We start from the raw sequence: 25404 nt of genomic DNA, 5'->3' as shown, positions 1-25404 counted from the left end.
TGGATTTTTGTGTAATAGGACTTCAAAGCTCTCGCGTTAAAATATTTTATTCGATTAGGACATACCTCCTATAATAAACCTCCTTCTCACGCTTCAAAGGAACCTGAACTGAAGCTATATATCTAAAATAATTTTCTGCAGTGTTATGTAAAACTGAAATAGCGGTTTCTCCTGTAAGCAGGCAACACGTTTTATACATAATTGATGCCGGGTTGGAAATCCAACTCAAAAGTATTGCACTGTTCGCGTTTTTTATACTACACCTAAAGATGGTTCAGTGATCGCTCTTTTTTTTCTTTTGCCCTCGAACATGAAACGGCTGCTCGACCAAGCAACAACTAGAGCTATGGAACCACATGACGAAGTGAAATTAATTAGGGTGTACGTGAGGGCAGCATTCAGATTCCCGTGTTTGAAAACCGCCCTTAGGACTCGATCAGTTAGGTTGGCTTTTCTGTGTGACAGTAATGTCGCGCAAAAAAGCCAACCTCACTGATGAAATCCGCCTGAAAAGCCAACCTCATATCTGATGAAATCCGCCTAAGGGCGGATTTCATCAGATATGCATGCTCTCTGTCGTAGAAGTTTAGGAAATTGTATACATTACTTTAGTGAGTCAATATTCTTCTTTTAGTGTACTGTAACGAAATTCGGCCTCTTATTATTGGAATTGGCTAATTCGAAATCACCGTCCACAACGCTTTCGAAGCTAAGCAGGCTGAGCCAAGTGGCACCTAGCTAGTGGTTAGCTGTCAGCACCCTGGCTGGCCACAGGTCGCTGCTAGAAGTAACGCTGGCATTAATGCGCAGTATTTTTGTTTCCAGGTTGCACATAAGCCCATCTGTTTCTATCTTTTATGCATCAATGTTTCTCATATCATATTTTTCGCGTTCCTATTCGAGTTCGATATATCTGGGATCAACTATATACATTCAATATACGCTTGCATGTGCGATATTTCGTGATGAATATTCATATATCCTCCGCCGTTCGTGCATCAGTGAGCCAGGTGGAGCAGAAGAATTATTTCATTTTATTGAGGGATATATATTTGACGTTCCAATTAAGCTTAAACAATTATTTAAACACAGTACATGAAGACTGTGTGGTAACCGAACCCACGACATCTCGCATATGATGCTCTTGCATATTTTAATTGTACCTAAAGCGGTAGCTACAAACCCCGTTGCTTTCATAGACATTTTAAGTGCGAATAAATATTTGACACCTAATTGAACCAGGCACACAGTTAGAAATGTTTTTCTGGAGGGCCCCACAGTAATTCTTTGCATCAAACGGAAAGAAAGGAGGAGGAGGGGCTTGCTGGGCAGTACATGTTCATGCCGCAAAAGTATATGACCAGGAGAAAAAGGGACGGGTGCAGGACCTTGATATCGAGGGGAGGAGGAGGGCCCTACTCTGAACACATCATCTGCGTTAAAGTCGTGGCGTCATAGTGCACTCATGACAGAGACAAAAATGGTGACGACAGCTGCTGCTGACGTGGACTTTTCTCTGCCTTTCTTTATCTGTTATTATTTTTAAAGCATTCCACCATTAATGAATTGAGGCTTGTCTCTGCAGCTGCAGCTTACAGTTTCTGGCTACAAACGTTTGCAGCAGGTACATGAAGTAAGTCTTCAGTGCGTGCTTAACTTTTGGAAAACAAGACAATCAGTTTGACCAAGAAGAGTTCTAGAGCCCATTTCGCGGATGCTGCAGTCGGACAGGGCAGAGACATATAAGTGTATTTCGAAAGAAATCCTCCAGCCAATGACGTCAACCGACTGTTGTAACATCGTGGTTAAACCAGTTATACCTGTCAGCCCCTCGCTATGTCACATTAGCAGGTGCAGGCCGATTAAATGCGACGTCATGACAATCGATAGACCTTATTGCCGGAAAAAAAAAACGGGGGGGGGGGGGGGGGGGGGGCTTCGAGGAAGTAATTGGGACGATTATATCCAGCCGTTAAGTTTGTCGCGCACACGGACTGCCGCTGACGTCAAGATATCGCAAACTCTGGACACTTCTCAAATTGAGGAAGTTCGACAGCTCTGTCAAGGATGCGAAGAAATATTTTCGGGCCTTCCCGGAAAAAATAGAGCTAGTGCAATGTTCCCTGGACTAATCTCGGAGAAACCAGTTCATGTTCCCCAGTATCCCATTCCCCTGGCTCTCCGCGAGAGTGTCGAGCACGAAGTACAGGAGATGCTGCGTCTTGGCATTATCGAGAAGTCGAAGTCCGCGTACCATGCGCCAATTGTGGCTGTCAAGAAACCCGACAACAGCATGCGATTGTGCATCTACACCTGGGAGCTCAATAAGGTACTGAAGTTTGACTGTGAGCCCATTCCACGCATTGATGTCGTTCTCGCCCTTGTAGAACAGAAAACGTTTTTCTCGAAGTTCAATTTTACGAAGGGTTATTGGCAGGCTGCTGGAAGCTGGGAGAAAATGGCTTTTTCCAGTATGTCAGGACTATACCATTTCCGATACCTGCCTTTTGGCATCAAAATGGCACCAGTTATATTCGCACGCCTCATGACAGCTGTGTTAGATGACGTCAAAAATGTGTATCACTACTTCGACGATGTGGTAGTCACAACTGACACATGACTTGAACAAATGGAAACCTTGAGACTTGTCTTCGATAGAACACGTGATGCCGGTCTCACCATCAAGCCAAGCAAGTGCGAGATTGGTGAGCGCACGATTTCTTTCCTTGGCCATCGCATTGGTGAGTCGAAAGCGGAACCAGTGTTGAAGACATTAGACAAGATTCTAGCTGCAAAGCGGCTATCTACTAAGAAGGCTGTAGAGTCGTTTCTTGGCCTCACCGGATGCTACCGAAAATGCATCCAAGATTATGCTTCTATCTCTAAGCCCTTGACCGAACTCACAAAAAAGGGCCAACCCAACGTCGTCGCTTGGGGTTCAGCGCAGGAAGAAGCGTTCCAGACCCTCAAGAAGAAGCTTAGTACTTCTCCAATAGTTCAAACCCCCGATCTTTCACGGCCATTTGTGCTGCGCACAGAAATTTCGAGCATCAGCTTGGGTGCAGTTTTGCCGCAAACCGGTGACGATGAAATACTGCATCCCGTGGCGTAGCGAGGCGCAACTTGCTACCGCGAGCGAGACGCTATTCTACCATATGGCGGAAGTGTCTAGCACTCGTCTGGCCAGTTGGTAAATTTCCCATTTATACCTCTAAGGCAAACCATTCGTAATTCAATGTGACCATCAACCGCTTCAGTACTTGCAATCGACTCGACATGTAAATAATCGAGTTTTACAGTGGAGCCTAATGCTACAACAATATTGGTACAGCGTCGAGTACATCAAGGGAAACCGACTATGCGGGTGTTGACTACTTAAGTCGGGTCTGAACTTTAGCCTGCATTCGACAACCTTGTACTGCTCATACCAGTGTCTTAGTGGTGTGTTACGTTACTTGCGTTACTGCTGCGCGAGTCACGTGTGCACTCACAGTCTGAACCTCCCTTTGGTAGAGACTATAGAACAGTTCCGCTGTAACTGTCTTTAAGTGGAGGGTAGATTTTTACCACTCACGGCGGCTTTGTTTGAATCAGTCGGCACGAAAATGAGCACTTTGTCTCCAGTCTGTAACTTTCACGGTCGACTCTTGCGGTCGTAGTTAATCTCTTGTTTTGTGCGCGTCTTTTTATGTGTTGATGGGCGAGGTTACATGTTTCTTCGAGCCTGTAACGAAGGTCGACAAGGTAGGTGTACGTTGTTCGAACCTCCCCATCCGGATTCTCATTGGTCCACAATTATTTGAGAACACGCAAAGGTCCACGCACGTGACGACCACGAATTAACTCCAAAGGGGAAAACCCCAAACTGGCTTGCGGTACCTCCCTATAAGCGAAAAGCAGCGGCGCTTAGATAACGGTCCCATGATCGAGGTCGCTCTTGACACGTTTGTTTAATCATCATTTTTAAAGTTCCATTGAACTTTTCTACGAGACCATTCGCCATAGCATGGAAAGCCGTTGTTCGCAAGAGCTTGACGGACATAAGGCGGCTCACCTCTTGCATCAGTTCCGAAGTAAAACTCCGGCCTTGATTTGTGACCATCTCTTGTGGAAGGCCGACTCGAGAAAACATTTCCAACAATGCGTCCGCGATGCTCGCAGCATCAATAGCAGGAAGTGCCACGGCATCGGAGTAACATGTAGCGAAGTCAACGAGAGTAAGGACGTACCGGTTTCCTTTCTTTGACGTCGGGGAAAGTGGACCTATTAAATCAACTGCTAGCCGTTGGAACGGTGTCGTAATCAGAGGCATGTTGTTCAAAGGGGCTACGCCGACTTTGCCTTTGGGTGTCGTCCTTTGGCATATATTGCATGATTTAACGAAACGAGTGATGTCGCCATGGACCCCCAGCCAGTAAAACTATCTATAGATTTCGGTCAGTGGTAAGGCTAATCTCTTGGTGTCCAGCCATGATACTCTTGGGGCCAAAGTGGAGAACGATAAACCGAAACTTAGTCGGCTCCACCAGTTGCTTAACTGTCTGCCACGGAAGAGTGTAAAATGACAGTATAAGAGGTCGCTCTCCCCGGAAAAGTAATAGACATTCCATTTTCCGAAGCTGAACTCCCGGCCAATTTTAGCAAACAGGTTTTCAAGCTTCGGTAATTCTGCTGTTCTGCAATTTACTCGTTTTTGTGTGTGTGTGTGTGTGTGTGTGTGTGTGTGTGTGTGTGTGTGTGTGTGTGTGTGTGTGTGTGTGTGTGTGTGTGTGTGTGTGTGTGTGTGTGTGTGTGTGTGTGTGTGTGTGTGTGTGTGTGTGTGTGTGTGTGTGTGTGTGTGTGTGTGTGTGTGTGTGTGTGTGTGTGTGTGTGTGTGTGTGTGTGTGTGTGTGTGTGTGTGTGTGTGTGTGTGTGTGTGTGTGTGTGTGTGTGTGTGTGTGTGTGTGTGTGTGTGTGTGTGTGTGTGTGTGTGTGTGTGTGTGTGTGTGTGTGTGTGTGTGTGTGTGTGTGTGTGTGTGTGTGTGTGTGTGTGTGTGTGTGTGTGTGTGTGTGTGTGTGTGTGTGTGTGTGTGTGTGTGTGTGTGTGTGTGTGTGTGTGTGTGTGTGTGTGTGTGTGTGTGTGTGTGTGTGTGTGTGTGTGTGTGTGTGTGTGTGTGTGTGTGTGTGTGTGTGTGTGTGTGTGTGTGTGTGTGTGTGTGTGTGTGTGTGTGTGTGTGTGTGTGTGTGTGTGTGTGTGTGTGTGTGTGTGTGTGTGTGTGTGTGTGTGTGTGTGTGTGTGTGTGTGTGTGTGTGTGTGTGTGTGTGTGTGTGTGTGTGTGTGTGTGTGTGTGTGTGTGTGTGTGTGTGTGTGTGTGTGTGTGTGTGTGTGTGTGTGTGTGTGTGTGTGTGTGTGTGTGTGTGTGTGTGTGTGTGTGTGTGTGTGTGTGTGTGTGTGTGTGTGTGTGTGTGTGTGTGTGTGTGTGTGTGTGTGTGTGTGTGTGTGTGTGTGTGTGTGTGTGTGTGTGTGTGTGTGTGTGTGTGTGTGTGTGTGTGTGTGTGTGTGTGTGTGTGTGTGTGTGTGTGTGTGTGTGTGTGTGTGTGTGTGTGTGTGTGTGTGTGTGTGTGTGTGTGTGTGTGTGTGTGTGTGTGTGTGTGTGTGTGTGTGTGTGTGTGTGTGTGTGTGTGTGTGTGTGTGTGTGTGTGTGTGTGTGTGTGTGTGTGATTTCATAAGATCCTAATAAGTACTTCTTCGGTGAAACACCTGATTCCTGCTGTGTTTTGGTGACTACAGAAAGTAGTGACTGTGTCGAAGGAGACGTTCTTCCTGATCGTTGAGCAGTAACTTCTGTAACAGCGGCAGTGTACTCCCATGCAGGATCCGGATCATGCAGCACCTTTATGCCTGGTATATTGCCAAGCACGAGGTCGTAGAGAGGTCCATCCATACATAAGGCTGTTACTGTTCCGATGAAAAACGGTGTATCTACACGGATCACAGCCTCGGGTAAGACCTTGACATGTCAGTCCAAAAGCGAAACGCTACTGCTTCTCCCCGTGAACGAGTCTAAAGGCACCAGATCTTGTCGAACAATCACGGTATTGCTCCCTGTGTCTCTGAGAATGTCGACTTCATAAGAGAACATGTGGCCTTTAGCAACCGGCATTCCGACAGGCAAAAAGGAGGCACTTGTGGTTTCCCTTCCCTGATCAGTGGGAGTGCTCGGCTTGGCCGCGCTGAGGAGCTCTGAAGCCGTGTGTCGACTTCATAAGAGAACATGTGGCCTTTAGCAACCGGCATTCCGACAGGCAAAAAGGAGGCACTTGTGGTTTCCCTTCCCTGATCAGTGGGAGTGCTCGGCTTGGCCGCGCTGAGGAGCTCTGAAGCCGTGTGTCGACTTCATAAGAGAACATGTGGCCTTTAGCAACCGGCATTCCGACAGGCAAAAAGGAGGCACTTGTGGTTTCCCTTCCCTGATCAGTGGGAGTGCTCGGCTTGGCCGCGCTGAGGAGCTCTGAAGCCGTGTGTCGACTTCATAGGAGAACATGTGGCCTTTAGCAACCGGCATTCCGACAGGCAAAAAGGAGGCACTTGTGGTTTCCCTTCCCTGATCAGTGGGAGTGCTCGGCTTGGCCGCGCTGAGGAGCTCTGAAGCCTTGTGTCGACTTCATAAGAGAACATGTGGCCTTTAGCAACCGGCATTCCGACAGGCAAAAAGGAGGCACTTGTGGTTTCCCTTCCCTGATCAGTGGGAGTGCTCGGCTTGGCCGCGCTGAGGAGCTCTGAAGCCGTGTGTCCCGAAGCTCGCTTTGGCATATTTCGCAAGGCACATGAAGCAGATTTCTTCTGTTGTCGCGTTCGGCAGTCGTTGGCGCTGTGTCCAAATCGACCACACGCATTGCACTTGGGCGCATCACAGGAAGCAAGTCAACAGTCTGTGGCAATATTCCCCAACTTGTGACACAGACTATACCGTGGTAGTTCCTTCTTTCCGGACCCGGGAGTGCAGTGTCTCTCGCTGTCCTTCAGTTCACCCCCAAATCTACCGATGTTGGCAAGGTTCTGGCCTTCAATGAAGCGATCCATCATATCAACGAGATCGGTCAGAGTTTTGCAACCCCGTTCTTTGAGGAAGACTGTGAACTTTGGGTGACAGCATCGCTGGAATCGCTCTGCAATCATTAATTCTCCCATCTCTTCAAACGTCTGGTTGACCTCAGCCGTATCTACTCAGTGATCAAAGTAACTGGTGATATGATCTATCAGCTGCTTTCCTGTTTCACCATATTCTGCCCGTGCTTGTCAAAATGTATCCTGATATCCTTGTGCAATGGACTGGAACCACTGCAGCAAGGCCTTTTTAACCTTTATATAATCAAGCGAATCTTCCGCTGTCATACGGCAGATTATTGTAGGGGCTTCCCCAGTTAGGCACATACTAACGGCTAAAGCCCATTTCTCTGGAGGCCATTGCTGTCCGGTAACCACACAATCGAATCGCTGCAGATAAGCATGAAGATCATCACGTCGTTCGTCGAACAAAGTAATTTTTGAGGATTGAGAGAACTGGAAGAGCTATGCGCACCCGTGATCTCGGCCTCAATATTCACATTAGTAAGGGCACCATCCTGTAGCCTGAGTTTTACTTCCAATACCTCTTTCTTTCTCTTAGCTGCTTCCTTCCTACTTCCGGTGACTTGCTTCTCTCTTTCTGCGGCTTCACGAATTGTTTCTCATTCGGCTGCGCGTTCAGCTCGCAGCGCTTTTCGTTTATTCTAGATCCATGCGCGAAGTTCTAAGCCCGACAATCCCATTTGGATCCCGATAGCAGCCAGCTTCTCTAGTTCCATTTCCACCACTAACCTCGCCCGACGGGAAATGACGTTTGCCCGACTCCTGGCAGGCTCGCCAGATTGTGATGAAATTAGGGCCCAGGATCGGTCTACTCGTGCAGGCAGCCCAGGTTACCACCCGCCTGTCAGTCTGCGGCGACGCCGGATCCGGTGTTGTGGATTCTGCGAAGACGGGGCTGTGGGTGTGGTGTCAAAGCGTGGAGGTCCGCTCCAGACGCTTGGGTCTCGGGGATGGCCACAAATAACCAAAACCCCGAGCCAGAACGATGAAGACCAGCGAACAAGCTACAACGCTCTTTTACTGTCTCTTCTCACTCCGCCCTTTTTCCTTCTCCTCTTTCTCTACTCGCGCTACCACCATGCGCTATGCTACAACTTCGTGTCAGAAGGCTATGAGTGAAGCACAGTATGGCATTTTGCGCGATAACGAAGCTCTAGCGCCTGCGGGGTACATATATCTCTTGGCAGCTTAACAGGAACCGGCTCCTGAGAACATGCGGTATCGTATTTTTGGCAGCATTGCTTTGCCCGGGAGAATGTAGTTTCACAATGTGTCACATTTAACATGTTCCACTGGTGCAGAGTTTCTCCCCTCCCCATTACACAATATAGGGGCAGTACATTTGTTTTGTTTATTTGTCTTGTTTTGTTTTGTTTTGCTTTGCCTGGGGAGCACCACTACAGAGCTCTGATTTCGACTGCATGTCGCTTGAGGAGGCAGGGGAGAACGATTAGAGTTCCTGGAAGACGCACATCTGAGTAGCACTTTCTTTAGCTCTCTGTGTTCAGCCAGCTACATGCCAACACAGCAAGAAAAGGGAGCGCGCGGGTGCATAAGAGTATGAACTGACGCCCGGTTACGTTGCTCTAATTAATTGCGCCCACAGTAGACGTGGTGAGTGACCTTGGCGGCCATGGCGTCCGTGCATTGCATGGTTCAGTGCAGGCGTTGTGAAAACATACTGTGGCCTAATGAGCGTTAATTACATTTATAGCGCACTCGTAACAGGGTTAGGCATTTTATGACAGGCTAGGGCTTCAAGGTCAGACTTCAGGCAAAGATCGGAGAAATCGGTGGCTAGGGAACCTTAATGCTGGCGCAATAAAATTTTTGGGACCGGGTAATACATCTTGGGAGGGGAATGCAATAGCGGTGTGTTCTGTATCCATTGCGCATGAATGGAAGTTAGTCAACGGCATGCAATTCACAGCGCAAGATAGTAGTGGTTTAGCCGTAACCACCGATATCTTGAGAAGGCCAGCATACCCAACAGCCTACGTCACTGCTGCAGATGGACGATAAAAGTTTCATCGTATGGAACTGCGAGCGCAGATCTGAGTCGAGTCACATAGTGTGCCCTCGCTACATTAACCAAGCCCGTGCGCGCATATTCGTTTGTTGATCCTTTATCGCTCAGTTGCTGTCTTGACGTTCACTGCTGGGAGACATGGTCACGCACCGTTCGACCTCGTTAGCTTCTCAGTGGGGACGGTTAAGCACGAAGGTTGTTCGGCTGCGGCGATAGCACAGTGTTCTCATGCAACGGCCAGAAAAAGTTATCTATTCTCGCCGCCGCGGGATTGAAGCCCCATCGCGGCCGTATTTATTTTATTTCTTTCAAGGTCAGAGGGACAGACATAGTCGCAGACAACGGACTTTCGACAGAACTGCGCTTAAGACGGCTTAAGAGCGGAAATGGCGAAATCCACTTCACAGGACTGTTTTCACTAATTGCATCGTCATTGTCGTTCCTACTGTCACTATCACTATCGCTACTGTAATCATTAAAAATGAGATGTACCGTCATTGTCATCGCTACACTGTCATCATTATCGTTATGACTAACTACAGCGTCATTATAATTGATCATTGTCATCGTTACTATCATCCTCATGCTATGCACGGAGGATTGCGAGCTGTTTTTCATGATCCCGGCGCAGAGTAGTGGTTTTGCGCACTTGGTGGAGACAGATATTTTTTACTTCAGGTGTCAGTTCGTGCAAACATTTCCCGCCGACATTTCCTGCGAATTCTTCCTGCGAATATTTCCGCCGCCTGTGAGCCCAGAAAAGATTTCGTCTTAATAAAATAAAATAAAACTCTTAGCAACCACGAGCGAGTTTACAACCCAGGGCAGCGCGAACATATCCGTCTCGCTGGCCACTGCGTTAGACCACTGCGCTACCGCCGCTTTTCCTTTGTATTTCCTGTTCACAAGAAAGAATACAGTTGGATAAAAGTCTCAAAGCCACGAAGAGCTCCAGCGAATAGTAAGGCTACACTTTGTCTCAAAAACATTTTAGATTAACCAGGTCGATCAATATTGGCATCCACTCAGATTTCTAAGTTATTTCATTCTATAACTTGCTTTCTTGTAAGCCGCACTTTCAATGAAACACTCAATAGCTGAAAAAGCGTACAGGTCGATCAGCGTGTTTCGCAGCCATTCTTGTTTTCGGTACACTGGGGAGGCAAAACAATATGGAACAAGTTGTATGGCACACCCCCCTGTTGGGCGGGCAGGGTCCGTATACCGCACTGCGTAATAGGCAGGTCATTTCTTAAAGTCCTCTGCAAGATATCCCAGAGAATTACTCCGTCCAAGCAGTCAAGGAAAATGTGGTCAATGGTTTCGGCTGATGACAGAACAAGCAGTCTACCGACCATGAGACAAAGCCTCTTGCTCTCAACCATGGTAATGTACAACTGTGTAATGGAAGAAACTTTTGCTGACGGTCATACTGGCACCTTTTTAACTCTTTTAGAGTGTCAGCTATACTGCGTTCATTTACAAGCTTTGCCTTATTCCAACCTAAAGCCCTTCGTGTGTTCCACAGATGGCACCACGTACTCGTGCGCCGCATGTAGTTTCATCTAGCGCTGCGCAGCCAAAATCATCTTGATCTCGCGCTCTATAGTAAACGTCGTCGTCTTCATCGTCGTCTTCAGCCAATCGCGTCACGCCTCGTGTAAAACTGCAACACACTGTCGGGCTGTGTACGCTATAGCGCAATGCACTGAACATTACTCTTTATGGAGTTCAATCTGAGCCGCATATTCATTTAGCCTTGATAAATACGCTATACAAATGCACCATCTAGCTAAAGACAGAAACCGTAGCAGAGCCAGAGAGTCTTCCGAGACCATCGAACAAGAGAAGCCAGACTATATAACTCGTTGCCGAGATTTTAAAGCGCGGAAGCGAGCCAAGTTCGAAGAGGCAGCAGTGAGTGCAGCTGTGGCCGATGGCTCTAAATTTAACCCCCAATCTATCACCGGCAGTACAGTCAACCAGGTTAACGAAGATACACAGCTGCACAGAACCCCGCCGGGGTGACGCAGTGGTTAGGGCGCTCGACTACTGTACCCAAGGACGCAGGATCGAATACCGGGCTCGGCTGCCGCTTTTCGATGGAGGCGGAAAGCAAGGCGCCCGCGCGCTGTGCGATGTCAGTGCACGCTAAAGAACCCCAGGTGGTCGAAATTTCCGGAGTCCTCTACTACGGCGTCTCTCATAGTCTGAATCGCTTCGGGACGTTAAACCCCACAAACCAAACCAAACTAAGATACAGAGAGTGAAGGAAAGCGACTGTGATAGCACGCCTACATCACACTTAGTGTAAAGAAGTAAATCGGAGGTTAGATTTTTGTGGTTTTGCTGTGGACTTGTGAGCTATTGATCCAATATATACCGCCACTGCTCTCGGCACCTTTCAAGCGGTCTCGCACCTCGACGACCAGCGTTCTTCTATGTCACCTGCTTGATCTCCTGCCCACACGGTCATGTGATGCGGTCTCGTGACATCCCCCAACCTACCAAACAATCAATACTCGGTCACGTCGCTTGCCAACTGAGCAGCAAGAACGCCTGCCAACTGATTTCATTTTCGTCAGTTTGCTTTCTGTCAGTATAGTAGCGAATATGTTTAATATTGATGATTTATGTTTAACTCATATTAACTTCATTCAACTGGTTGTGGCGGGCGGCTGTGGGCAGATGGTTTGGTTTATGGCGTTTAACGTCCCAAAGCGACTCGAGTTACGAGAGACACCGTAGTAGAGGGCCGCAGAGTAATTTCGACCACCTGGGGTTCTTTAATATGGACTGAAATCGCGCAGCAATGGGCGCCTTGCCTTTCGCCTCCATTGAAAAGCGGCTGCCGAGGCAGGGATTCGATCCTGCATCCTTGGGCACACGAGTTGAGCGCTCTGACCACTGCACCACCACGGCGGTACATGTGGACAGGTGGTTTTGTGACACCAGTTTTTGATGATGGCGCTAGGTTTCCCTCTCAATGTAACTTCTAATGCTTTCACATTAATTGATTGAACTGATTGAATTGATCTGGGCAGGTATTTCATGACGGCACTTTTCGAAATGCCCCCCCCCCCCCCTCCTCCCCTACAAAAAGCAAGAAAAGACCTGTAAACCATGCGCGTTAATAATGAAACTAAAAGAACGTGCAGATAGGAATCATATACCAGATGTCTGGGATTATATGCCACCTAGATGTCTCCATCAGCCAGTCCCCAGTCTGCCGTTGTCGCCGAATGTATACCAGGTGGTTTGCCTTTTATAACAAGCTCTTGCCAATTCTCTAGCAAACTTTATTCGCACTCATTCATTTAAAACAGTCATCGCGGACACGTGCCGACACTCCAGAACAAGAAAACAGATCAACAAGGCGATGAAAACAAGATTCTTTATTACAGCTCCCCTTCGTTACGTATTCCAAGAGGAAAACTTAAAAACTCAGTTACAAACATCTGACCCTCTACGTGCCATCGTCTTCCTTTAGATGGCAGTGTGTATACTAAGGCGTAAAAGGCACTGAGCGCCCTGTCAATCATGCGTGTTGTGGGCCTTTTCTTATACTTTGTACTCGAAGCGCCGTTGGCTTGCCGGGCTCGCCCATTGCTGCATCGTCAGCTGACGTGTAAGGGCTTGCCAGTTTACTGTTTTACGCTCGGCCAGCCCAGGAACACCCAAACTTCCAGCAACTGCGACCTGCACTTCACATCACTTTCTGTCAATGTACAATGTGCTGAGGGACAGGAGTGACCGTACCAACCGCTTCGATCAATGGTAGTTGCTGAGAATGGAAAAGTGTCAGCTGTTGCTTGCTGACACTTGTGACGTATCACCAACTACATCTGCGCCGCATAGAGGTGCGCGGAACCGGGTTTGATTTTTTACCGACTAAATACTTTATCATCTTACTGAGCATAGCGTGGCATGAGAAAAAAATGTTATGCACCATTACTGAGCAAACTTCCAGCTAGGAGACCACACTGCCAGGTGTAGGTTCCGAAATTAAAGTACATACGCAAGGAAGTTTCAGGAAGTGGATGTTATATCTGCGCGATGTCACACACCGAGTTCACACTATAAATACCAAGAAGTTTTGTTTCACAGGAAGAAACACGGCATAAAGTCGAGGAGGATACCACGAAATGCAAATCTCTAGTTCACGTTCTTGCAAAATTATTTGTGGCAACGACGCGGTCTGCTGCTTTGTTTATTTTTCCGCTAGCGCCAGGACGCCAATACAAAACGTTTAGCAGTGCATTTAATACGGAGCTATCGCGGTCTTCAGTTTACTTGGCACGACAAGACACACCCTGAATAGTGATCTAGCGAAAGCTGCGTCCTTAACAACGTGCAGAACGAAAAGCTTGAACTTAACAGAGCTTTCGTGTGAACACGACGCATTCTCCGTAAAAAGACAAAGACATCAAAATCCATATTACACTAGAATGGTTACCATTCTTCGCCTTGAATACCTGGCCTCTTTCAACCGTCAGTGCGAGAAATTACAAGCGGAATGAATAGCAAAGTAAGCTAAGTAAACGTATGGAGCAAACTTTCGAACTCGCCAAGCTATACCTTAACGCCTATTTCAGTGATACTAGAGTCCACGAATGCAAATGTTTGTGACGTTAATGCGGTGACCATCTCTGCAGCGTCGAGCGCAGCCGCTTTGCGGACTGAAGCCATGTAGACGAGGATGGGTGAGTTGTCCGCATTGCGTTGCTTGGGCGATTTCAAGAAGACATCGTGGTCCCCCTAGGCCGCTGTTTTGTCTGAAATAAACAACAAGAGCAACAAAAACGGGGTGTACAAACCAACCCGGCTAAACCGTCGCGATGTAAAGCTAAATCAGGCTAAGCGGAAAAGCCTGGTGCGAGCATGCGTTGCACTGGAGAGGTAGAAACAAAGCTCCTAGTACAGATGGAAGAACAACAATAAGGTTCAGCGATGAACCTCAGGTAAGGTCCTGAATAACTGCAAACAACTTGAGTAACTAGACGTGGGTAGAATGCAGACAAAGCGTGACGAAGGATTCCAGGATGCTGGCGTAGACGGAATTGCGCGACAAGGCGAATGCACAGTGCCTTAGAGGCGCCTGTTTCGAAAACGCAAGGGAATGGCGATGTCAGCGTGATAAAATACAACGCGAAAACACTTTTGTCGCAGCTGTAGGACAAACGAAAGACAAACACTTGTCGCGAACTTTCGCTGTGGGAAGTATGTGAGCAATATGAATAACGCTAAGGTAGTCTTGCAACGTCCGTGATTTGAAGATGTGCTTTGCCTGAGGGAGAAGCCGAGAGGTTTATTTTCGCCTTCGCCGCTCGGCGGTTCCTCTCCAAGGCCGCGGTAGTCGCGACATCATTTACATCTGCTCCAGATTTAGCTTCTGGGCAGGCCGCGGAGAGCAGAGCATAAATAAAAATATTGGTTATGCTATTCGCCTATTGTTCTTCAACGAACACCTGCTTGTATTTAATCACCTTCAGCCAAGATGTAGGCTAAAAAGAGGTAATTTTCGATTTCGTCGATGTCGCCTTGTTTCTTTCTGAACAGACCCCCCCCCCCCCCCAACTCGCCCTCCCAACTTTACTCATTTATTTCTTATTTCAACTCAACAAACACTGCGTTGCTCTTGCGAATGAATAACGTACTATCACAAATATTAGGCGCGTGGACAAGACCATCCAAATTTCAGCGCACAGATGGGACTTTGTCTGCTTTTAGAGATAAAATAATGGCAGGCTTGATTGTTACAAGTCGTCAGGACTTAAGCAATTGTTCCAGCCACACAATATTCCTGTCACTGCACGAACACTTCATTATTTCCTCTCCACAAACCAAAATCGGTCTTGGCGTAATCGCTTGCATTGCTCAACTTGTGTTTAATTTATACACTGCACTTCGTTGCCTATGCGGATACAATCAGCTGTCATGCTCCGTTCGATATAACTATACCTTAGCGGAAAATGATCTGAGGTAAGGCGACAAGCTTGTGCTCTTCGCTCGTAGTACATGTGGCAAAGAGAGTGGCGGCCAGAAATCCTGGGAACTGCGACCAGAGCTGCCGGCGGCTCGAGCTACACGAGGGACAGCTGGCGAATGTATGCCACGTGCTTTTTTGAGTACAAAAAGCATTGTCTTCGCCACGAACAATGGGTATAAGCTGGAGGAAACAAAGCGTTGAAAAGGTGTTGTTTGCACTATAAGCGTGGCCGCGTACGTGCTAGAAAAGAAAAGGTTGGCAACCATGGACGCCACATTTGAATAAATGCCGCAATAAGAGACTTATTCGACTCGTTAATTAAGGAAGTGCCGTAGACACTTGCGTGCGCAGACATCTTCTCGCTATAAGCCATAGCGCTATGGTTGTCGGTAGAGTAATGGCATCGCCGTTCGAGGCAATCACTCATGCGTGCATTGCGCGATATTATCAACGCCGCCGGCGCTGGTAATATTGCGCAAGTATCAACAGAATTCATGCAGCATTCTAGCCCCATGATGATGACCAGAGCACGCCAATACGCGAAAGTCAAGAAGGTTTGTTATAAGAAGACCATAGGGAAAGAACTTAGGTAGAGTATGCAGGCATGTATGTTACAGCAATTAATTGAGCAGAATGAAATCAGTACTTGAAGAAAATGAGAAAGAAGCCAGTACTGAACAAAATACCACCTGAATTCACAGCTCTAAAATGCGGTGCATAACTTTTTACAATAATACGGTACAGCAACATGCTCAAGAACTTCAGCCGTGATTCTAAGATATTTTTCTGTCTCTGTTTATGCAGGATGTCTTTCCCCGTGCCTCTAAACAGAGTGAGTTCAAGTGGTTGTGAAATGATCGTTTTATTAAGAACGTATATCACATGATGATTCCATGATTATGATTCTTCCAGGCATCTACAACCACTGCATTTTTTTTTATTCGATATTACTCTCCGCAGGACGCCCCGATGCCGTTTTGTGGCGAGGAGTTACGGTCGCTCGAATGCACTCTTGTCCGTAATGTGATACACTGCTGAACGTAGCCCGACTGTGTATATGCCTGTGTCTCCGGTGCTCTCACCTAGTGAGGAAAGGAAACCAATGCAGGAAAAGAGACTGCAGCATAAGTTTGCGAGCAGAGACCAACGCGTCCAACCGACCGTTTCACATAAAGCCCCGTTTCGCTAACGGCAAGGCGTATGAGGGAACCACAGGATAGGCAACCATATACGCATATACGGTAATTACTATGGTACCTTATGAAAATAAATACATCAAACTTCTGAGAGTTGCATGTGTGCACACAAATTGTGCTACTGTTGGCGATGTATTTTAGCAAGCCGTATGTAATTGAAGTACTACCCTGCTTTTCTAAAACGATGCGTGGAGTTACAGCACATTATTCGAAGTGCGGAGGCAATGGTATATCCTTAACACCACATCCCACAGAGCCTAGTGTGTATACCAACTTGCATCCCACGTTTGTTTGCACTATGATAATAATTTCAGAGCATCGACTTGCCTTTATTACATGAAATAGACAATGATTTGTCTTTTCTTTAAGGGCAACATAAAGTAAAAGTACTGATTATATATTTCGCTAGTAATAGGACTTGTACTTATTTATGAAGCTGTTCAGCTCTCGTTTTACGAAGCGCACCAGTGCGGAGGATTACAGTGTCTCAATTTTTCCATCCTTGCATGTCTCGTATCGTCGCTCTAACCATTCCGTTACTGATAGCAACGCTTTCTGTTACGCATACGCGGTATGTGTGTAGCACTATATGCTTCACACCCCGTGAGCGTTCATTAGGGCGATTTCTTCGAAATTTCTTTTCAAAGCACCTGCTTAAAGGTTCCTTTCAACTGAAAGTCCGGCGTTACCCCGTCGGCGTCCGGCGACTTCATTGGTCGATAGTGCCATGACGTCGTAGCCGCATGACCTTGCGCAGGAATTTCAGACACCTAACAACGCTGACGTGACGTAAAGAAGGTGGTTAAAACGTCACATTGAATGCAAACTAAATGTTACCGCATGGTTTTGAGAAAAGATTGCCAGAAATTTAAGGGTTTTGGCAGGATTCGATGCCACGACCTTTGATTTACAAACCAGGGACACTACCTACTATGCCACACAAACACACTTCTATACGGCTCAGGAACAAGCGGCATTTATATGTATGCCATGTGGTCCTTCATGTACAACGGTATTTTACGAATGTACGGCATTGAAATTGAGTGCTTCACATACCGCGATCGCTTCATATCCGTAAGTCGGGGCTTTCTTTTTCACTCACTTGACTTCGTGAAGGCAACCCGCATCTCCACTTCGATTCCGTCGCGCACCTCGTTTGTGTCACTAAACGTTCATAGCTCGTAACACCTGATTAAGTAAAACTTTGCTCTCTCTCCCTCTTACATGAGTGCATGCGTGCGACAGTGTTAGCCTTTTGCTATGTTGCCTAAATGCGGCCCAAGGTCAAGAAACCTATACAGAAGGCTGTTCTACATAAGCGTGTGCCATAACATGGTCGTATACTCAACAAAAGCACAAGCAAGCAGTTAATAATTGAAAACAAGTGACGCCTGTGTCCTTCCCGGAGGCCTAGTGAGCGATTATGGTGCAGGTGCAATGGAGAGAGAGAGAGAGAAGAACGGGAAAGGTCATGTGCGTTCTAGCACTGCACCAACCAGCTCTGGGCGCCAGTGGGAGCAGGTTGACGGCCTCGGGTCCTTCCTTCTGGGGCTTGGAGATGTGCATACCGACACCAAGCACGTACAGCCAGGTACCGATCAGGCCGCCCAGGTGGGGGACGAACATCGGTATCCACCAGAAGCCGCGGAACCTGCGTGCGAAGCGAGTGTGACGGCTGACGAACGCCTCTTGCACTGCGTGCCGAACATCTTTCAACACGGGGAGAAAAACACACAGGGGTATAAAAAAAAAAAAAAAAACATATCACAGACATGTGCTGCGTCACGCTCTTTTTGGTCGTTCATTGCCTTTAGGGGGGTGTGGTCCGCCTCTTACAATGCACCAAGATATTAACAAACTCTGATATAAAAAGCACCGCTTGCGGGGACGCTTTCTCTGGAGGTATCCCTTGCTGCGTCGAGCGCCTCGATCAGTACTTGTGCTCGCCTTTCAGTGGAGAGCAATATTATTTTTTAATTCCCTAAGGCATACTGAAACAGGCACCCCCTCCCCTCTTTTTTCGGCCAAATTATAGGCTCAGTTCGTTCTTGTCACCGAATTGATAGCTCTTTGCAAGGTTCGTCTTGGAGCTCGGGTGCGACTGTACAGCAACAGTATACAGGTAACAGCGACGTGGAATCCATGGATGACCAGGGAAAAAGGAAAGAGAAGCGATTTAAGCGAACAATGAGTGTGGCACCCCTGGCCAGTAGCAATGGCGGTACACTCATACTCCGATACCCTATGCTCTGCAGTTTATGACAAACTGTAGATACTAGATATCACCGTATACAATCTACTTACGTGAACGACTCGGAGCCGTATCCGACGAGCGCACTGAGCACCCTGGCGGGGAAGTCCCGGGCCGGGTTGACGGCGGCCATGCAGTTGGCGCCGTAGGCCCAGCAGAGCGCCACCACCATGATGCCGATGAGGTAGGCGTGCATGCCCTTGGTCGTGTTAGCGTTTCTCTCGTCCAAAATCACCATAATGGTGAACATGAGCAGACCCGAACAGATGATCTGCACCGGCAAAAGAAAGAAAGAGAGGGGGAATTAATACAAAGCAGTACGTGACCTAAACCTTTAATTGTGCTCATGGTACGTATTCCTAGTTTTTCTCCCTGACTTCAAGTTATGTGATTGGTGGAAATGCCGGAACCGAAAATCTAATCGATATCTGGTGCCAGTGTTTTCGCCAGTCAGATGATTCAATGTTAGGGATAAAAACGGCACTTCTGAAAAGTACGCAAACTCGGAATACGGATTCAGGGCTCCAACGTTGTACGGATAAGAGAAGGAAAAAAGTGCAAAAAAAAAAAAAAAGAGAGCAAGACTCAAACTCACGAAGGATATGCTAACAGATATAAGGAACAAAATAAGAATCCCACTACTCCCAAGGAACATGTACCCGGTACACCATGAGGGTAGAAGAAAGGACAGGGTGAAAGCTCTACAACAAAAACAAGCAAACAGACAGGATGTGGTTTACACGGACGCGGCAGAATACGAATGTAGAACGGGTTTTTCACTCCCTAGCAACCAGGGAGGACAGGCACCGAATGTCGTGCTGCAGCATTTGACAGAGGGACGCAACAGCGGCTGAGGAGGTGGCCATTGCGCTGGTCCTATAATTCAACAGAATGAAAGAGTGATTGTAACCGATTCCCAATCAGCTGTCCGAAACTACAACGCAGGCATGGTGTCTGCTGAAGCAGTTCAAATTCTGGTTGCCGAACTCCCACCGACGGAGCTAATTAACCTCGTCTGGACTCTGGCCCACGAGGGCCTGCGAGGAAACAAGCCAGCGCACGCATTAGCTCGAGGACTCACACAGCGGGATACTAGTGCGGTCTCGTCGAGCAGAGAGCCCCTTCAGAGCGAGGAACTGAACACATATCGCGATATTCTAAATCATTTTAGATTATAAAGGCAGACACTGCCTGAAGCAGGTAAAGATCTGAGCAGAAAGGAAGAGGTTATATGGAGAAAGGTGCAGGCGGCCGCGGGTTTTCCCCAACCAACTCATACTCAGCAGATGGCATCCGGCGATACAGGAGCCATGGTGTAAACATTGTAACGAAATTGCAGACATGATACACATGGTGTAGACGTGGCCTAGCTACAACGAACCAGCCAAGAATATGGAGTCCTGGAAGGCTTTAATGATCAGAAAGAACGAAGAAGTACGAAATAAAGTTATCCATCTGGCCCTGTGCACCGCTGAATCTCAAAGTATTCCAGCCTTCTGAAAGGGGAGGAAAATGACAGCGGTGAAGACTCAAGTCTTCATCGCCCTCTGATTCCCCTATGGGTTCAAATAAAGTTATTCTATTCATGTGGGGTCACTGGGAAGACACAGAAAAGAAAGATGCGCATGGATATGAGCACACACAATGCAATAGCATTTCGAATACCGCTAATGCAGTCGTGCATTCCCTTTTGGAAGGCCTGACGAGCGCCATGGCCCTGGTCAGAAGGCAGTCTGCATAAGCAGGGTCGAAGGACTTCATGTACAGAGTTTTTCAAATGTTCCCATGCACACAGGTTTAGCGGGTGGCCGAAACAGTTAGCGGACCACGTGCATCTGTGGTTCAGCTGTTCTTCTGGCGCTCTAAACGCCCGGGTCAGGTTCAGCCCCTTTAGTTGCTGTCAAACCTTCCACAGAACCAAGAATGTTACCTCATCCACTAGCTTCTCTCGCATATAAAGTACCTTGTAAATAAGAAACGCGCACAGCCACTGAAATCGACAACAGGGCCCCCATACCTATCAGTGGTTTAAAAACCAGGAAAATAAAATAAAGAAAATAAGAACGTAGATTTCCATGATGCGCTCCTTCGTTTCTACCGACTTCCATGCTCCCCGTGCTAATGGACACCTCCGCTCTTCTTGCACTCCAAGTACAGAGTTGTGCGAACTTAGTGCCTCAAAGCAGTAGCCTCAGAAACCTCAACAGCCCCGCAGGCACTGCATAATTAACCGGGGTATGGATGAGCCATATATTAAAGTACGAGAAGGTATCTATAGTGGCTGCACAGCAGCCACGGTCGTCCATTAAAAAGTAATAGAATCTTCACGAGAAAGCTGTTAGCAAAGGCACATGATCTCTCCAGTGATATTCACTGCTTGCATTGAGGAAGTATTTATATACCTGAACTGGGAAGAGCTAATAATAAAAGTTAATGCAGAATAGATCAGTAATATGTGATTTGTTGACGGCATTTTCATTCTAAGCAGCTCAACGAAAGAACTGCAAATGATGATTAATGATCTAGATAGATAAAGCAGAACAGGTCGAGACGCAAGAAGTGGAAACGGAATACATGTATTTTAGGATTGGCAGTCAGGTCTGGGTGATGAGAGTGAAATAACTAAATGAATGTGATTGTAGTGGCTCGCACTTGGCGAGTGCATTCAGGCCATGGCTAGAAGTTTACCATGAAGAGAAAAGCGCATAGCTGGCGCTTTGGAGAATCCTGGTCGGCGTTGCTCTCATTCCGGCCGTCACTCGGACGTGGCCTTGGATTCGACACCTATATCCCCGCCCAGAGTGTCCCGTCTGCTACTTTAAAAACAATGAGGCAGTTATTCACCACTTGCTGGTTTGCCCGGCGCTGAAATGAACAAGAATTCGGCCCCTGCCAAGCAGCGGGCCTCCTGCCGAACAACTCATCCTCATATATTGCCTGGACGCATTGGCATCATCACCGCCCTCTCCTTCACTTCATTTAGATCGACTAACCCATTCTCATTTATTTAACAACTCACTTTTTTTCTCAACTCTATTTTCCTTGAGGCAAGGAACAGCGTTGTTAAAAAAGAGAGCCCTACCTAAATTGAGGACAACGCAGAGAACTATTGAACGGAAAGTGATAGCTAGGTGCTTAACATTCAGAAGCAGCAAACGTGCAGAATGGGTCAGAGAAAAAATTACAATTGCTGACATTCCAGTCGAAGCCAACGCGATTTCGCCCTCAGAGACCTATTCCTTTGGCCTCAACATAGAAATTTTTCGGGCATTCTCTGTTCCTTCGATTAGGAAAAGGCATTCGATGTGGTTAGCCATCCATATTTGTTTCAAGCCCTGGAGTAAGCTGGTATGATTTCCAGCGCATGGTCAGAGTTCTATATTCCAGGCCAGTTTCAGCCGTCTCTGTGCTAGGTCGTACCTCAGAGGCTTTTGACGTGGGCCGTGGAGTTCGGCAGCGATGCCCCCTATCACCTGCTCTCTACGTGCTTGCGTTTGAACTTCTACAAAGGCTCTCTCGGGACAGTCGGAGAGCTCGTTTTCAATTGTCACCAGGTTCTCCGCCAGCTCCCATCTTCGACTACGTAGATGACCTAACCATTGCCGTCCCGGATGAGGCTTCTGTCTCCTCCGCTCTGGATGTCATGGAAGTGTACTGTAAGGCGAGTTGAGCTAAAGTCAATAGGTCGAAGAGTGCCACCCTCTATTTTGTTTGTGCACCATCTAGTCCACAGCCTGCTCACGGTCTTCTAGTAAAGGCTGAAGCCTGCGTCCTTGACTTTTACTTCAATTCAGAAGGTCTTGCAGGCAGTAATCGATCCTTTGCTCAAGAGAAAATCGAATCTAGGGCAAAAGAGTACGAGAAACTTTTGTTTCCGCTTAAAGCTCGGGCTACTATCATGAAGTCCCTCATGTACTCGGTGCTGACCTAGGTCGCCGGCATAACACCTCTGTTGGCACTGACGAAGCTCTGGCTGGAGCGGATCCTTTTCCATTTCTTGTGGAGTGGAGCCTCGGACAAGGTCAAAAGACCTGTGGTGAAGCTACCTAGGGACAGGGGAGGCCTCGACCTTAATGACTTGGGCATCGTAGCCTCGGCCTTGCTTCGGCCTCGGCGTAGACTCGGTGGACCCAAGTGGAACTGAGCTCGGACATGCCTCTGACTCGGTGCCTTCGTTTTTCTGAGTACTCGTCTCCGCCTCTTTGCCCAGAGCACGTATTCTCATTGCGTGCTACGGTCGGGCTCTCTATCGCCTTTTTACGCTCAGGCAGCCACCTGCCTTGAGCGTCTTCGTAAGGCGGAGGCAGACATCGATGTGGTTTCGGTTCCGCTCAAGAAATTGGTTAGGCTCCTCACTCCAAGTCTTCCTCCTCACCTCCGCCAGTATGATCTTGTCAATGTTAGGGCCAGCTGGTGGTACATCACGGCGGACTTTTTTGAGATGTTGAACGGATGATGATGGGCTGATGAGTTATGTGAGACTCTGGGGCACGACACTTTCAGGTTCCATTGTCTTCATCTAACAACGGTAGAAGGAACAGTGTTGAGCAGGACATGCAAAGCGATGAAAAGACGCACACATCTCATCAAACTGGATGCGCACAACGCAACGCTCGCGCAGAAAACGTTTATAGCCTCTTGGACTTACGATATCGGGCACAAGATTTTATACAGTAAACTTTTATTTTCACGGCGCCAAAATGCGGTGTCCTGCACGTAGTAGGACAGTAACACATGTTAAATCTCAGAGTATGGTACTAAAAACAAACCACGTGGTCCAGGAACTTTTGACGTACCCTGTGCCTGTTGTTTCCCAAATCGAACTGAAATCAATTGAGACGAAGATTATAAAATAAAGTAGCTTACGCACTTACAGACATGTGCACGAGGGGGTATCTACGTAGACCTTCAAAAGCGTCCTGGCACGCAAGCAAAACAAAAATTAGTTGTAGTTTAGCTCTGGTTAACCCTATTTGAATTGCGAAAGCAACGGCGAAAGCTTCGTTTGCCTGCTACATTATTTCCCCACGTACCTGCGTGTCGTAGGGGTAACGAGAATGCAAACGGTTCTGGCAGGTTTATTCTGGTATCACCCTCCCATATGAAAGGAGCGACCCGAGCTGGCAGCTCCTGCCCGTGGCATATGGTATAACGTTAATTCAAGCGTTATGAGGGACCACGGACACGGACACAGCACACAGCGACGAGCGGTTAGACCTCGTAGTATTGCTTTCGCAATAAAAGTCCATCGTTCAGCGCACACGGTATGACTGTAGCCTTGAACGGACTATCGACGCTGCAAACACGTTTGCAGTTTTGACTGCACTCAATTCGCAGGAGAGATTCCCGCTCACTCGAAAGGGCTCCACGCAGGGCGAAGGGCAAGGGCACGACACTTGGGTGCATTGGGGCGCTGCGGAGTCAACAGGGTCCACACGCAGCGTTCGAAGCAAGGTCGGCGAATGGCGGCAGCCTGCCGAGTGCCTCCGCCGCAGAGCGGGATGTGTTAGCTTCAGCCGCTGGTCTCATCCTACTCTGTTATTGCTGCTCCAGATACCGCGCAAAGATTCACGCTAAAAAAGGGGAAACGAATCGTGCGCGCAGAAGAGAAGCCTACGGAGCGATGACCCAAGGCTACGCCACTCAGCGGTGTTTTGCGCAGTGGCCCATCGCTGCAGCCACGCGGTCGCTTCAAATAGAAGCGGCGTGTGTCTGGACAGCCGCCAGGAAAACTACTTGTGGACTGTCCATTCAGTCGATCACCAACACAAAGGCAGCTAGCGACCTCCAGCACGACACACATTACGCAAAGTGTCATTCATATCGTCCACTAGTACACCAGTACTCCATCTGTGCGCACAGCGAGAATAGACGGCCTTTACACCATGTCTGGCAATACAGCGTTAGGTGAAAGCAAATCCCCGCCAGAAATTTATATATTATTTGGGTAAGCATGGTTAAACCCAGCGTGGCCTCTTATTGTGTTGTCCTTCTGGGGTAGTGCATGATAGAGTGGTTTCTCATCACGCGAGGAGCTGTAACGCCTGCTGTAAAGGTTACCATGCCAAAGCGCCTATGGTCGAAGTAAATTCATTCATGCAATTTTGTTAGTGATTGTGAAATTCCTCCGAATATCTTTAGTGACGAAACCGTAGCAAGTGGTGCAGTTTGCTGTGCCGTCGCAAGGCTATAGTACCCGCTATACCTGGCTGGCTATACGGTGACGAGAAATTTCTCCCGCGAACTTTTTCAACAGGTCGCAGTTGTTGTTATTGTTGCTGTGCTCTTGGATAATGGCTATTCCCACGAGGGGGGCTGCTCACGCATGTAAACGTCAGAAATAGGTACTATTCACAAGTGATGTTTAGCAGGATATTGGCGCCTCTCATCGTCATCGTCATCACCACTGCAGAAGCAAGACCTCTTTCATGTCCCTCTAAGTACTCATGCTCTATGCCGCCCGTATAAACATCACGAAGTTTCGTACGTTAAATGTCAATCATGTTTACGCACAAGAACTCGGGTGTCGTAGAAATTAATAAATTATGCAACTGGTCACCCCGGTTGATTATTTTATTTTTGCTGGATGTGGAAGTCTATCACATCGAATTCAACTGCAGCAGCTACGTGATGCCGTAACGCAACGGTTGCCAACAGAAGTGCTGAACATCACCTTAGCTGGCACGGATCCTATACAGGCTTGTCTAACCTGTTGCCAGTGACAACCTCAATACCATAATGGAAGCACCGTTATTCCACGAGAATTAATCATGCATGAACACCGGACAGGATGTTGGTATGTAGCATCGAGGCTCTGGAGAACGGCCT

The 25404-nt window shown here is 47.7% G+C and overlaps 1 protein-coding gene across 2 annotated transcripts in view; it reads right to left on the bottom strand.

Moving 5' to 3' along the window:
• Positions 1 to 12520: 12520 nt before the first annotated feature.
• The window catches only part of LOC146199042 (aquaporin-9-like), a 70740-nt gene continuing 57856 nt past the window's right edge, over positions 12521 to 25404 (bottom strand). Inside the window, exons 5-7 of one of the 2 annotated variants that reach the window (XM_084594521.1) lie at positions 18630 to 18847; positions 17822 to 17976; positions 12521 to 13915 (exon numbers count right to left, since the gene is read on the bottom strand). In XM_084594521.1, the coding sequence (XP_084450647.1) occupies positions 13899 to 13915; positions 17822 to 17976; positions 18630 to 18847 (390 nt within the window). In that variant the 3' untranslated portion in view covers positions 12521 to 13898. Of the gene's footprint in view, positions 13916 to 15994; positions 16212 to 17821; positions 17977 to 18629; positions 18848 to 25404 lie in introns of those variants that run through there. The other variant, XM_084594520.1, reaches the window with a different exon arrangement.

This window comes from Amblyomma maculatum, chromosome 2 (assembly GCF_055883805.1).
Source record: "Amblyomma maculatum isolate TAMU_Amacu chromosome 2, ASM5588380v1, whole genome shotgun sequence".
Taxonomy (NCBI): Eukaryota; Metazoa; Arthropoda; class Arachnida; order Ixodida; family Ixodidae; genus Amblyomma; species Amblyomma maculatum.
The sequence above is the reverse complement of the archived record's forward strand: the minus strand, read 5'-3'. Positions and strand labels throughout refer to the sequence as shown.